This window comes from Megascapheus bottae, chromosome 21, assembly GCF_031878675.1.
Source record: "Megascapheus bottae isolate mThoBot1 chromosome 21, mThoBot2.hap1, whole genome shotgun sequence".
NCBI lineage: Eukaryota > Metazoa > Chordata > Mammalia > Rodentia > Geomyidae > Megascapheus > Megascapheus bottae.
Window position 1 is genome coordinate 7,545,233 of NC_143529.1, and position 15,549 is coordinate 7,560,781.

The window sequence follows — 15,549 nt, forward strand, 5'->3', positions numbered from 1 at the left end:
TTTTACTTCTATTTCCAATGATGAAAAAAAAAACTTAGAAAAAAAAAGCCATTTCCACTGGTGTAACTACAAGGAAGACCTAATTTAAATTTTACTAGGTTTTACATCCGTGTGCTTTTCTTGAATTTATTCTTATTCCATCTTAGTTTCTTCTGAGTTCTTCGGTCTATGTTGTTTTTGAACTCTGACTTTTGAAGAAAACAAGTCAGTAGATGTGGCTTGGGTTTTTCAGTGTGCTTCTCATTTGGGTTTGTTGTCTCAAAAGTGAAAATGCAATTCTATGTTTTGGGCAATGATGCTACAAAAAAAAAAAAAGGTGTTGCATCGTTCTCAATGAACCAAGTCAGGAAGGCTCAGGGTGTGTGTTATTAGTGGTAATGCTGACTTGAGTTAGGATACTATCTGCCAGGTGTCTCCACTGTAAAATTTCTACACCTTTGCAGTTAAGTATATTTTCAAACTTTCACCCATTAATTTTAACATCCACTGATGGATTCTATCTGTACTAATTACTATGTTATCACCTAATAGTAAATTGGCATTTTCCTATTTCCACCTAATTGTAACAAAATTACCAATATGTACTTCTCTGACAAAGTCTTTATTTTGCCCCTTAATGAAGGATATTTTCCTAGGTATACAATATTAGATCAAGAGGTAAATCTCACCGCCCCCCAGTACCTTTAAGGGGCTTCATTATTTCAAGTGAGAAATCCAAAAACGAAGAGTTTTATCTAGGTGCTTTTGATATTATTTTTCTTTACCTTGTTTCACTACCTTAGCAATGGACTATATTACAGCAGGAGGTAAAGGCCTCATGTTTATTCTGCTTGACATTGGGTGACTTCATGGGTCTATAGTTTGAAACTTGGAGGGGGGGACATTAACTAATTGATCAGTTTCCTTTCCAATTCCTTCTCTCTTCTTATCATGTTCCAATTGTACATGTTAGACTCTTTCTTTTTCTTTGCTGTTTTTTTTTTTTTTTCCCCCTCGGTTGTGGGGCTTGAACTCTGGGCCTGGGCACTTTCCCTGAACTCTGAAGGTCAAGGCTCTCCCAACTGAGCCACAGCGTCACTTCTGGTTTTCTGGTGGTTAACCGGAGATAAGAGTCTCATGGACTTTAGTGCCCAGGCTGGCTTTGAACCATGATCCACAGGTCTCAGCCTCCTGGGTAGCTAGGATTACAAGCGTAAGCCACCAGAAACCAGCTATGTTAGACATTTTATACTGTTCCACAGGTTCCTGAGTCTCTGACCTTTTCACCTTTTAATCAGCTCTGAACAGATTGTTTTTGTTTTGTTGCCCTATATTCAAATCCAATTATTTCTTCAACAATATCTGCCCCATGCTTTAGTCTCACTTATGAATTTTTAATTTTTGATATGTACTATTTTAGTTCTACATTTTCTTTTTTGGTTTGTTATTTCCATGTCTCTGCTGAGATGCCCCATCTACTTCCATCTTATGTGTACCTTCTGCTTTAAATCCATAGCTTTGTTTGATATGTTTGAGGCTTATTTGTAAGCACTGTTCAGATGGGTTCTAGATATTACTTCAGCACTGTGGGGTTTCAACTGAATGCCTGCTGTATTTAGATAGGTTCTTTCTCTCTAGCTAATCAGAATGCCTGTTTCCTAGCACCACATAGCCTATGAGTTCTCAGTTCAGCTTCTAATTCCCCAACAGCTATTTTCCCTTAGGCTTGTACAGTGGTATTCAAAGGGAAAAGAGAGTTCACTCTAGCAGTTATATTTCATCCAACACTGTTTGAAAATTAGTATCACAGAATGATTTTGTATTTACTAGTTTTATTTGTTGCCTTTGTTATTGTTCGCTTTTTGAGACTGGGTCTTGTTATACAGCCTAGGTTAGCTTCATAATGCCTCTGTTTTTACCTTTCAAGATATTATAGATATGCACTAACCACTATGTCTAGATGTTTGTTCTTGCAGATTTCTCTAAAGAGACATTCACATGTTTTTTGTTTTTGTTTTTTTACCAGTCCTGGGCTTGAGCTCAGGGCCTGAGCATTGTTCTTGGACTTTCTCAAGGCTAGAGCTCTACCACTTGAGCCTCAGTACCACTTCTGGCTTTCTTCTATATATGTGGTAATGAGGAATCGAACTCAGGTCTTCATGCATGCTAGGCAAGCACTCTACCACTAGGCCAAACTCCTGGCCCAACATTCCCATGTTTTTGTTTATTTGTACTGAACTCAGGATCTGAGAACTGTCCCTGAACAGTTTTGCTCATGGTTAGGGTTCTACCACTTGAGCCACAGGTCTACTTTTATCTTTTTGGTGCTTAATTGGAGATAAGAGTCTCATGGACTGCCCTGCCTGAGATGGCTTTGAACCAGGATCTTTGGATCTCAGCCTCCTGAGATCTAAGTATAGATCTCCTGAGTATAGGCACTGAGCCACTGGTACCTAGCTCCCACATGCTGTTTTCTATCTGAGAGGAATACACTCTACCACTAATCCTTGGTATACCACTGCCTTTTAGGTTTTCACTCTATGGGTATCCAGTACAACACTCAAAGACTGAAATATTTTAAACCTTTAGAATGCCTTTCTTTGCTTCTTTACTTTCATTCTTATAACTCTGCCACACCCCCAAAAAAATACACTCTGGTAGTTCCAAACCACAATTCTACACCGAATTCTACACTGAATTCTTCAGTTCAGCAATATCAGCATATCTGTTTGATCTCCACCTACTTGCTAGTAGACAATATAGAAAACAGCATAGAAAATTCTGCCTGATGAAAGACCAGGACAATCATGGAGCCAATCTTTTCAGAGGAAAGATGATCATTCTTGGCTGTTTAATTTTTATAAACCTCAAAATAGATGTTTCAGATGCCATTTTATAATTGTTTATATATGCAGGTAGCCTTCTCTACTACCACTTACTTAGCTGTGGCTAGAAACAGAAATCTTCACCAATGGTTTGTAGGAAATGCATTACACTCTCATTACATGTAAAATTATTTTTTTCCAGTCCTGGGCTTGAGCTCATGGCCTGTGCACTGTCCTTGGACTTTCTCAAGACTACAGCTCTACCACTTGAGCCACAGAACCATTTGTGGCTTTTTTCTCTGTATTTGGTACCGAGGAATCAAACCTGGGTCATTGTGCATGCTAGGCAAACACTCTACCACTAGGCCAAACTCCTGGCCCCACATGTAAATTTTTTTTTTAATTTTTTCCTGAAATTCACAAGGAAAGTTTCTCCTCAATGCAATTTAAATTTTGATACCGTCAGAGTTCAAGACAACAAACTAAGAAACAAAACCTTCAAACTTTCAACTTTCAATATAAAGAAATATACAATTTTAAACATAGTAAGCTCCTAGAGATGCTGACAGGTTGCACCATTGACTTTACCTTGTAGAGTTTAAGAATTGTCTTAATGCATTCATGCACAAACTTGGTCTGTTTCTGAAGACTTCCACCATATAGTGCCACCAGTTCTTCATTGAAGTTCACACTAAAGAAGTCAAAGTGGTACTTGAAGTCAATGTCTTCTGCTTTCCTAAGTGCAATAGAGCCAATAGAACGAACTACAGAGGAAAAAAGAGCAAAGAAGATAGTAAAATATTGTAAAGTTTCATTCATTTTTGCTTCACAGTCTCTTAATAAATCATTTTGTGGTAGAATACTTGACTAAAATGTCACAGCCCTGTGTTCAATCCCCAACATTGTGATCAAGCAATCAATCAATCAACATATATCACATATGAATAAAAGGAACTTATTCTAGGGTGATACCTATTAATATAGCCAGTTTAGAACAAATGAACTTAGCAAATATATACCTTGTACACAGTCTTCATGTCTATATTACTAAATAAAAAATGAACAGGTCATTCTTCACTAGTGTTTCTTTAGTAGAGAAACAGTAATAGCTAAAATAGGAAGGATTCCTTGAAGAATAAGAAACAGGAATTTTGTCACACTTATGGAAGATTTTAAGAATAAGAATTTTCTACTTGATGTAGATACTTATTCATTATTTGTTTCTTTATCTTACATATAACATCCACTCCATCTATCTTCTTACAAATATATTCCTGGGGGAGGCTTCTACTACTTCTAATACTTTCTATCTAATCTACGCTCTATTATCTCTTCTCCAATAGCTTCCTAACTGATCTCTCTGCTTCAATTCTGTTTTTGTTTTGTTGCCTTTAACAAAATTTATTATGAACTAATTATATTTAGTGGCATAAAAATCAACCATATACATTTTGACAAGCAAACCTTTCTGGTTTGCCAACCCATTTTTAGCAATGTCCTATATACATACTATAATTCATATTATACAACTCGTCAGGTAAAATATGCAACTCAATAATTTTTAATATATTCACTCCTTAAATAAGAATTGTATAACTATCTCTGTAGTCAAAAAGTCATTCCTAGTTACTACCTCAAAAATAAAACCCTTTGGCCCAGCACAGTGGCTCACACTTGTAATCCTAGCTACTCAGGAGGCTGACATCCGGGGATCATGGTTCAAAGTCAGCCCAGTCAAGAAAGTCTGTGAGACTCTTATCTCCACTTAACTACCAGAAAACCGGAAGTGGTGCTGTGGCTCAAGAGGTAAGGGAGTAGCCTTGAGCTCAGGGACAGCACCCAGGCTCAAGAGTCCAAGCCCCATAACCGAGGGGTGGGGGACCCTCTGCCCAAGATCAGCTACTTTCAATTCTCCCAGTCCTCCAATTCTCTTGTATCTGCTAATACATTATCATTGGGACATTTCATATATAAATGAGCTAATTATATAATGTGGAAGACCATACAATACAATTCTTAAGATGTTTCATGGTGTTTCAAGGTATCCATCAGTATTATTCATTCTCATCTTTTAGTTTTTGTAAGCAAAATAATGCTACTGTAAATGTATGTATTGTAAGTGTTGGTGTGGATTTTTTTTTTGGCCAGTCCTGGGGCTTGAACTCAGGGCCTAAGCACTGTTCTTGGCTTTCTCAAGGCTAGCGCTCTACCACTTGAGCGACAGCACCACATCCAGCTGTTGTGTGTGTATATCATACTGAGTAATCAAACCCAGGGCTTTCTGGGTCATACTGAGTAATCAAACCCAGGGCTTTCTGCATGCTAAGCAAGCACTCTACCACTAGGCCTCCCTCTAGGCCCAGGTGTGGATTTTTATTTTCACTTTTTTCTTGAGTGGATACCCAGAAGTGGAATTAGTAGGTTATATGATAGTACTATATATTTATATACTCAAGAATGGCCAAACTATTTTCCAAATGGCTACCTCATTTTACATTGGTACTAGCAAAGCATGGGGGTTCCAATTTCTCCACACTTTTCCTAATACTTGTTAACTTTCTTTTTTAAAAAATTATTATTATTATAGCCTCCTAGCAGGTACAGGGTAGTATTTCATTTTGATTTGTACTTGTTCATACTAATAATGTGTCTTTCTTGTTACTAATCTTGCCCTTTAATAGCATAATCTCTTCACAGCAGAGCCAGAATGATCTCTTCTTAAAAGCAAATCATTCCACAAGATCAATGAAAACTTTGAATCTGAAATTTATCAGACACACTTTCTCTCAGAGGAAGTGTCACGTGCCTGAATCTCTCAGCACTTACCATGGAACACATGGGCCAGGAATGTGGCTTAGTGGTAGAGTGCCTGCCTAGCATTATGAAGCCTTGGATTCTGTATCACATATATAGAAAAAGCCAGAAGTGGCACTGTGGCTCAAGTGGTAGAGTGCTAGTGTTGAGCAAAAGAAGCTCAAGGACAGTGTCTAGGACCTGGCTTCAAGCACCAGGACTGGCCAAAAAAAAAAAAAAACTGGTGTACACATTTCACTTGCTTTGTTTAATTCAGTGAGTACACAAAGGATTCTAAGTATTTAAGTGAATGCTATATCTTTAAAATTTTACTTCTAATAATTACCTTGCTTGTAACTGCCAGCATTACCAGGAAGAAAAAGAACTGGAATTCCTGTCAAAGGGAGAATTTTGTGTTCTTCAGCATAGGATCCTTCTCCATAAAGATATAACTCATATGCTGGATAGCGTTTTGCCAGTTTCTTTGGAAGTTCTATTTTCTATAGCAAAAACAATAAACAAAACAGGCACATTTTAATCGGTTTTATTAAAATAGTTCAGCCTTGCTGTATACAATTCTGAATTATGCAACTTTTAAATAGCACACTATAAAAATATTACTTATATATAAAAATATTACTTATATTAACTAAATATTTAGTGGGAGGGGAGAGGGCTAACAAGGAGGATGAATATGGTTCACAGTTTATTCACCTGCATAATGACCAAATAGGACTGATGAAATTGTTACAAGAAGGGAGTAAGAGGGGACGAATGATCTATATATATTACATATGTGTGTATGTGTGTGTATAAATATGTGAAAATGACACAATTAAATCTACCTTATACAGTTAATGTATGCTAAAAAAGAGAAATTATTACTAATGATAAAGTCACACTTAAAGCAAAAAACAAGTTCTACTTACAGTTTATTCATAAAGGAAATTATTCTTGAACTATACAATTTTTAGCCACATAGTCTTCAGCAAAGCATAGTATACCTCCAATTCTACCACATAAGAATTATTCAAAATAGCCCCAAGAAGAATAACTACTGTATGTCAGCAAGTTACATATGAATATACTTGAAAATGCACTTAATCTAGAATCAGTATCAATTATACATCATTTGAATAATGATTAAAGCTTTCCACTATCAAATCAATTTTTTGCAATTTTTAAACTGTTATGTAATGTTTCCTTTTACTCAGACACAACTACCTGTTCCAGCTGTTTCATCTTTTTTTTTTTTTTCAGTCGTGGGGCTTGAACTCAGGGACTGAGCCCTGTCCTTGGACTTTCCTTAAGGCTAGTGCTCTACCACTTGAGCCACAGAACCGCTTGCGGCTTTCTTCTATGTATGTGATACCAAGGAATCGAACCCAGGTCTTCGTGCATGCTACACAAGCACTTAAACACTAGGCCAAACTCCAGGCCCCTCAGCTGTTGCATCTTTAAAGGAAAGGAAGTTTGTTTTCTAATGCAGCTTTCTGAACTCTCATATTAACATGCTTCCTATGACATGCTCAACAAAAAATCTAAACTTTACATTCTTGACTTGTTCAAGACTTATCTGTTATTCTTACAATGAACATTCCAGTGAATTAGCATGTTCCATTTTTCAAAGATGAGCAAGCCTTAATCTTTAACTCACAGTACTGCACAAAAATTACCTTAATGGCCTTAATGCCATCTCTAAAAGATAGGCAGCTATAAAAGGTACAAGATCTTCTGTTCTCTCCACTTTTTAAAATTTGATTCTCACTATGTATCCTGGGCTGGTCTTGATCTCATAATCCTCCTGCCGAAAGTATTGGGACCACAGATAAGTATTACCATGACTGCTTGATAATCCCTCTGCCCTTTTTTTAAAAAAGGATAATAAACATTGAAAATAAAATGAATTGCACTGGACTAAAAATTGAAGTAGACACTAACAAATTAATGACCTAGATGTTTAATGTGGGTATATGTGCTTGATGAAATATTTTTATTATATGAATTTCAAAAACTGTAAATGTTGTTGAAGACTGCTAAAAGCCTTCACTGTTCAAAAAATAGAATTCTGATCCCTTGCGCATATTCTTGAGCATTCCTTTAAGAACATTACTATAAATAATCTTTGCCAATTATATTGCAAAAATTTCTATCAAAACAGGGCAGCATCCTTGGCTATCTTCTCAAAAACTCAAAATCCAGAAATACTAACACTTATAAAAGCATAATTCCCAATATAAACTAGTTCTTTTTACTTATTATTTAACATAATAGTTACTCACCCCAAACAAGACCTTTAACAAAGATCAGTTACCTTTATCTTAAATATTATTTCTACAATATTATCCTTCCCCTGATTTCTGTTCTTCCTTGATTGTCTTTCTCATCTCTAATCCAAATATCTAGGAAAAAATAACTCCCAAGTGCTGAAAAAACATCAATTAAAGAAAGTATGAGCTAGGCATGGTGGCTCACGCCTATAATCCTAGCTACTCAGGAGGTTGAGATCTGAGGCTTGCAGTTCAAAGCCAGCCTGGGCACTAAAGACCATAAGACTCACATCTCCAATTAACTGGAGAAAAATGGAAGTGGCGCTGAAGCTCAAGGGGTAGAGCTGAATTGCTCAGGGATAACACCCAGGCCCAGGAATAGGATGGGTAGACTTGAGCTAAAGAGCTCAGGAACAGCACCCAGGCCCAGATTTCAAGCCCTATGACTGACAAAAATAATAATAATAAAGAAAGAAAGTATGAATCTTATTTTATGATATGCATTTTCTAGTTGTGAATGAAAACTACAAACACTTGATCACCTATTTAACCAAAAAGGAAAACTTACAAAAATAAGTACAGATAATTTAAAGGGTTTTACAAAGAACTCTTAGTCTTTTACTCATTATATATATGTATATATATATATATACTACTTATATGAATTTCAAAAATTATAAGTTTTTGAATAGTTCTGGGAACTACAGTTTGATTTTGATCCTATGTTCCTTTGGGTATGGCTTACTTCACTTAATATGATTTTTTCCAAGTTTTTCCATTTTCTTACAAATGGGGCAATGTCATTATTTCTGATGGCAGCATAGAATTCCATTGTGTATAAGTACCACATCTTGCTGATCCAATCATCTACTGAGGGGCATCTAGGTTGGTTCCATATCTTTGTTACGGTAAATAGTGCTGCAATGAACATCATTGTGCTAGTGGCTTTAGTATGTCCTTGTTTCTGGACAGTGCTTATAGACTCAAAGGTTTCCCTCATTTGTAATAATTAGTACACATCAAGGACTCTCCTAGCAGAGGATTACAATACCGTAAAACCTAGATACATAGCTCATATAGGATCGGGCTAAATGAAAGGATCTCCAGGATACAGAAACAAGAGCTTTATCTTGTATGATTGTTGTTGTTCTTAATGTGCTATGTTATTTCTCTTCTCTTTTGCTGCCCTTTGATTAATCTCACAGTTATTGTATCTGACTGTTACCTGGTATACTGTATATATGTGTATTTGATTATTTGAAATAGGAAAGGGAAGGGGGAAACAGATGATTGGGAGGTGGTGGGGGAGGGAAATGGGGAAAAACATGAGGAGTATCAATGTGTGAGAAGTAATGCACCTACTGTCAAATGTAACTGTAACCAGTGGCATAACTGTAGTCCTCACTATTCAGGAGGCTGATATCTGAGGACTGCATTTCAAAGACAGGCCAGCATCAAAGTTCATGATACTTTTTTTTTTTTTTTTTTGGCAGTCACAGACTTGAACTCTGAGCCCGGGCATTGTCCCTGAGCTCTTCAGTTGAAAGCTACCACTTTATCCCTTGAGCCACAGGGACACTTCCAGTTTTCTGGTGATTAACTGGAGATAAGAGTCTTACTGACTTTTTTAGTGCCCAGGCTGGCTTTGAACAGTGATCCTCAAATCTCAGCCTCCTGAGTAGCTAGGATTACAGGCCTGAGCCAACGTGCTCAGCTAGTTTATGATACTTTTTTTGGGGGGGGCAGTTCTTGGGCCTAAGCTCAGGGCCTGAGCACTGTCCTGGGCTTTCTCAAGACTAGAGCTCTACGACTTGAGCCCCAACACCACTTCCAGCTTTTTCTATGTATCTAGTACCAAAGAATCGAACCTGGGTCTCTGTGCATGCTAGGCAAGCACTCTACCACTAGGCCAAACTTTGGGTGCTTATGATGTTTTTATTTCCAACTAACCATCAAAAAAACACTTGCTCAAGAGGTAGAACACTAGCTTAAGGATAGCACCTCAGCCTTGAATTCAGGAACTGCATGTGCAGAAACAAACACACACAGACAGAGGCAAGAAAGATCTAAGGACAACTGAAATTTCCAGACTGGCCTCTGGTCATAATCTCTTTAACAATTCACTATCCATATTACTGTCAGAAATATATATGTATATATATACATATTTCCTCACTGTATATGTAAGTAATAAAGCCTTGAGAGGAGGTCCTTTAATAGCAGTACTTATTTTTACCTACTTTATCATTTACAAATTCTATATTTTAAAATGTAATTTGAGAAGCTAAGAGAGTAATATAGGGGGTGAGATTGATTGGGATATGATCAATTGGAATACTGACTGAAAGTACATGTTGAAAGGTTGTAAAATATGAAATACATATTTTTTTATATAGTCTAAAATTTGAGATTCAGAAGAATAGACATTAATGATCTCTCCTACATTGGGGATTTTAGTTAACCAGTTTCCTTCTTCAAGAAGGCAACTAATATTATCATTATCAATTTGTGTATGGTTCTAGAAATATTTTACATCTACACAAGCAAACATGTTTTTAATTTCTCTTTTAACATAAATAGAAATAAACTATAAATACTTCTCACCCAATGTGTTTCGGCACCTTCCTACCCTCAAAGATGCAATAATGTCTGCAATCTTATTTCTGCAGCTTATGAATTACACATGCTGCATGGCTGTAAAAGTTTGTATCCCCAAGGCTAACAAATATTCTCTATCACATGAAGCGCATGTACATACTGTTTCACAGTGAAACTATAATATTTACCACATGATAGTGTTACTTTATCTTTCATTCACAAAGACTGATTTGTCACTAATTCCAAGTTTGAACTCCAGATGTTCCTGGCACAGAGTAGACATTCAATAAATGACTTGTGCTAAATAAGCATCACATTTAGTAACAAATCATGATTCAGACTTTCAACGTCAGTATTTCCTTCTGGATAGCACCATTAGGTCCCATATATGAAAAGAGCTAAATCGCTATATGAGCCAGAGTAACACGGATGTTCCCTCTCAGATTCCACAATTTACTTAAAATCATTGACTGCCAAATAAGTTTTGCTTTGCGGTCTGAATATGGCAAGAAACTTTAAAGATTAGCATTTTGCTCAGTAGACTTAAGACTTGTGAAATGAAGTGACTAATAAAATCACAGGTAGAGGATGAATAAAAATTCCAATTTAAGGATGATACTGAGGTTTGAAGTCAAGGCTTTTTAATTGCTAGGCAGGAGCTCTACCACTTGTGCCAGGCCTCCAGCCCTAAACATTTTTAAATTCAAAACTCCTATTTCCAAAGAGTTTTAAGTTCCCTGTATTTTTTTTTAATTAAAGAAAAAGAAGGTCCAGGAGTTTGGCCTAGTGGTAGAGTGCTTGCCTAGCATGCACAAAGACCTGGGTTCAATTCCTCAGTACTGTATACATAGAAAAAAAGCAGAAAGTGGTGCTGAGGCTCAAGTTGTAGAGCTCTAGCCTTGAGAAAGTCCAAGGAGAGTGCTCAGGCCCTGAGCACTGGCAAAAAAAAAAAAAAAAAAAAAAGCCCACGACTGGCCAAAAAAAAAAAAAAAGAAGAAGAAAAGTAAAAAAGAAGAAATGATGTGGGTTTCAACTACCTCTCCCTTTCTCCTGCAAGCTGGCTAAAGATGCAAATAGTAGAAAAGAAAGCAAGGAAAAGAAAATCCAATGCCTAGAGCAAGACATACACTGGATATCACCCTACATTTGATAAAATATAATCAAAACTAGGCAATATTTGAAATATTATTCATGTGAAAATCATTTGATTTTTTTTTTTTTGCCAGTCCTGAGCTTGAGCTCAGGGCCTGAGCACTGTCCTTGGACTTTCTCAAGGCGAGAGCTCTACCACTTGAGCCTCAGCACCACTTCCGGCTTTTTTCTATATGTGGTACCAAGGAATCGAACCCGGGTCATCATGCATGCTAGGCAAGCACTTTAACCACTAGGCCAAACTCCCGGCCAAATCATTTGAATTTTAACAGCATGATCTTATTTATTTAAATACATAAGATGGGAGTTTGGCCTAGTGGTAGAGTGCTTGCCTAGCATGCATGAAGACCTAGCTAGGTTCGATTCCTTGGTACTACATACATAGTAAAAGCCAGAATTGGTGCTGTGGCTCAAGTGGCAGAGTTCTATCCTTGAACCAAAGTGCTCAGGCCCTGAGTTAAGCCCCGAGACTGGCAAAAAATAAAAATAAAAAATAAAATAAAATCTCTCATTTAAAAACCACTCATTTCTATAGATGAATTTTAATTGTATCTGTAAAATAACACTTACAAATATAAATGCATGTTGAAAAATAACCGATGTGCAAAATGAAAGGACTTAATTAAGAGTCAAATATAGTGTAGTGAATTAACACTATATCATAAAAATAAAACCTGTTAAAAATGAGCATGGAAAACTTCTGTCACTATAATTACTGTACTAACAAATTAACAGAAGTGTAAAACCCTCAACAGGCAATTTAAACAAAAATAACTAAATACATACTACGCAAAATACAGCTCTTTTGTACAAGCTACACTAATGCTATCTTTCCAGTCAATTTCATGAGGCAGAAAATGCATCTGTGATTTCCATATGCTTTGTTCCCAACACTAAGGAAAGCAATTTCTACTACTGAATATTAAAATAGCGTCAATAATTGTGGATAACGTAAAAATAAACGAGAGCTAGTGCTGAATTGCTCCGAAGAGATTTCATTTTGACCAGATCATCCAATGCACAAAACTAAAATGTGTTCTATCTAGTGGGAGTTTCTAATAATGAAGGAGGATTATAATAAGCTCTATTTCCAATTGTAAAAGCCCATGTATTTACCTATCACAGCACGTGTGATAAACATAAGGCAGTTTATTTACTTAAAGATGAATAAAAACTGTAATGTTAAAATTTTTTCCATCTACAGCATATGAAATCCAATGTTCCCACTTCCTTATTAACACTGATAGCAAAACAAAAACCAAAACCAAGGTAAGGACTTCCAAAGAAATGAAATCTACATTGTCCAGAAACGTATCCACAGCTAAGTATACTCTTGGGCAATTTAAACCTTAAACCATTTCTAAGTGTAAATAACACCACCGACAGATTCTCCCTCCATAATAATCTGTATCCAGGAAGCAATTCTGATTCTCATCCTTCACTCTAAAGAAAGATGCGCTGCCCTTTAAACTGTAGACAAGAGGTACATTTCGTCAGTATGCATTATCTGCATATGCATTTTACAGGATTGCCTGTCCGGACAGGCAATCCACAATTGAGAAGCCCATTTAGAAATAAAAGAATCTCTGCAGAGAAATTTCTTTGGACAGTCGTGTCATCTGCCACCATTTCTTTTTTTTTTTTTACAGCTAGACATGAATGAAATTCACGATTTTACTAGGCTGAATTAATGAAGCAATTAATTGAACACACTGTAAAGGGACAAGAGGAGAAGGAAACGGGGCGAAGAGGCCCGGGTCTCTTCCCGCGGCCAGTCCGGAGAAGCCCACGAGATGGATTTCACATGCGAATTCAGGAGGCCGGGCTGCTCACAGCCACAGGTCTCTACACGGGTACGCAGCCACGCGCCCGACCCCGCACCGACCGAGCCGAGGCTCCGGTCCGCGAAACCCCGACGGGGAACACGCTCCTCTAGTTTCCAGCTTAATTCTTCACCGGGTCGGCCTTTCACCCCTACACCCCCAACCCTGGTGAAGCCCGGGGAGCCCATCCAACAGCCTTGGGAACCGGGCGGATGCTCGGTTCCCATCCGGAGAGGCCAAGTCCGCCGGGCAAATCACTGGGCGCCGGGGGAGGAGCGCGGGGCACCTGTTAGGACGGGAAGGGGGCGAGGACTGGGTCTGCGTTGCGGGAGGAGGGATGGGGCGGCCTCCTGGGGGATGGCCGGGGACGAGGCACCCTCCCTCCCGTTGGTGCCCGGGACCGGGCGGCCCGGCGCGGGGAGGACCGGGGCGGCCCGGGCCGGGATGTCACTCGGGGAAGCCAGGACACCCACCCCAGGAGAAAGAGGTCGGGGGGAGGGGTCACGGTCTTGAGGGGGACCGAGGGGTGCGCCCAGCGGGGGGACCCGACGAAGGAGGACCCGTACCTGGTACTCGGGGTACTCAAACATGTAGCTCATACTGCACTTGTTCTCCTCGAAGCCGAAGAAGACATCCCACAGCCCCAGGGTGGCCAGGAAGACCATAAAGACATAAAAGGCCAGGTTCCCGAGGTTGACTGAATGAAGAAACATGGTGGTGGTGGTGGTGGTGACGGTGCTGCCGCCGTCGCCACCGCCGCAGCCACCTCACGCGCGGGGCCCGGGAGCCCAGACTCGCCGGGAGCTGAACCGCCCGCGCCCCAGTCGAGCCGAGCCCTGCTGAGCAGCGCGCGCCTGCGCAGAAGCAGCCAGACAGCGAGGCCGCCTCCAGTGCGCCTGCGCGCAGCCCCCCCCCCCCCTCCCGCCGCGGCTCCGGGGGAGGCGTGGAAGAGGGGGTGGGAGAGGGAAGCGGGGAATGGAGGAGGCGGGGTCAGCCGCGGGAGCGCAAATCTGAAGAAAGAGAAAAGCGCGGAGGGTCGGGCTGAAGGGGAAATGGGAGTGGGCGAGGAAAGGGGAAAAGGAGGAGGGGAAGGCGGGAGGCCTGCTGGGGAGAGGGGAGTGCGGGAGCTCTGGAGACCCGGAGGAGGGAGGGTGGGAAGGGGGGGTGACTGTCATCTGAGTTGACCTAGGCGGGCGGCGGGGCCCCGAGACTGGGTGACTGAGCGAGCCCGGCCCAGGCCGGTCCGGGGAGCGAGCGAGGGCGCCGCGCGAACATCTTTCCCGGCCCCGGTGGAAGAAAAGCCCTCCGCGGTCAGTTCTGGAACCTCCGCCCCCTGCTCCCGCGCACGTCGGTTCCCCGGGCTCCGCCGCGCCCTCCCGGCCCGCGAGCGCGGGGAGGCCGGGCCAGCGCCCCGGCCCAGCCCCGACTTCGGTCCTCGTAGGTAGCAGCGATTACAAGCACCAGATGATGATGATGATAATTATAATAATAATGACGATGACAACAACAGTAAAAGCAGGAGCAGCCACCAGAGTTTCTGGAAGCCTGAATCACAAGAGGCCTATTTCTTCTCTTTAACAGCATTACAAAAATGTCCTCCAGCACTGGTATCCCCAACAGGTATCAGCACGACCGGGTGCTTCCTGGGCTCCCCAGATTCTCCAGCCCCCGGGAACCGCCTCCACAGGAACGCCAGAGGGTCGTTTTGTGCCCGCTTCTACGCATTAAGTGGCATGTCTCAGGTGACATGATTCATTTTGAAGAATTTGTTTGCTTTTGCACAAAGAAGGTTTAAAAAAACACACACACAGGCAGCTCAAAGCTGTTCATAAACACTGTGTAGTAGCTTTCAAAACACTGGAATGTTACAAGCAGCAACAGCATGGGATATCACTCCTTAAAGCTGACCCAAACGTGTGTGTGTGTGTGTGTGGAAGAGACGGAGACAGACAGACAGACAGACAGACAGAGACAGAGAGGAGGGAGGGAGAGAGAGAGAGGCAGAAAGAGACAGAGACCCAGGGAGAGATTAACTGCAAAATTCTTAGAACGGTTCTTAACACTGATTCGATTTCCTCTGGACTGATTTTCTGCTATACTTTGAGTGCA

The 15,549-nt window shown here is 40.2% G+C and overlaps 1 protein-coding gene across 1 annotated transcript in view; it reads right to left on the bottom strand.

The window, feature by feature from the left end:
• The window catches only part of Pgap1 (post-GPI attachment to proteins inositol deacylase 1), an 82,178-nt gene extending 68,025 nt beyond the window's left edge, over nucleotides 1-14,153 (bottom strand). Inside the window, exons 1-3 of the mRNA XM_090354533.1 lie at nucleotides 14,007-14,153; nucleotides 5,944-6,097; nucleotides 3,393-3,568 (exon numbers count right to left, since the gene is read on the bottom strand). Coding sequence (XP_090210659.1) covers nucleotides 3,393-3,568; nucleotides 5,944-6,097; nucleotides 14,007-14,153 — 477 coding nt within the window. The remainder of the gene's footprint in view (nucleotides 1-3,392; nucleotides 3,569-5,943; nucleotides 6,098-14,006) is intronic.
• Between the last annotated feature and the right edge of the window lie 1,396 nt (nucleotides 14,154-15,549).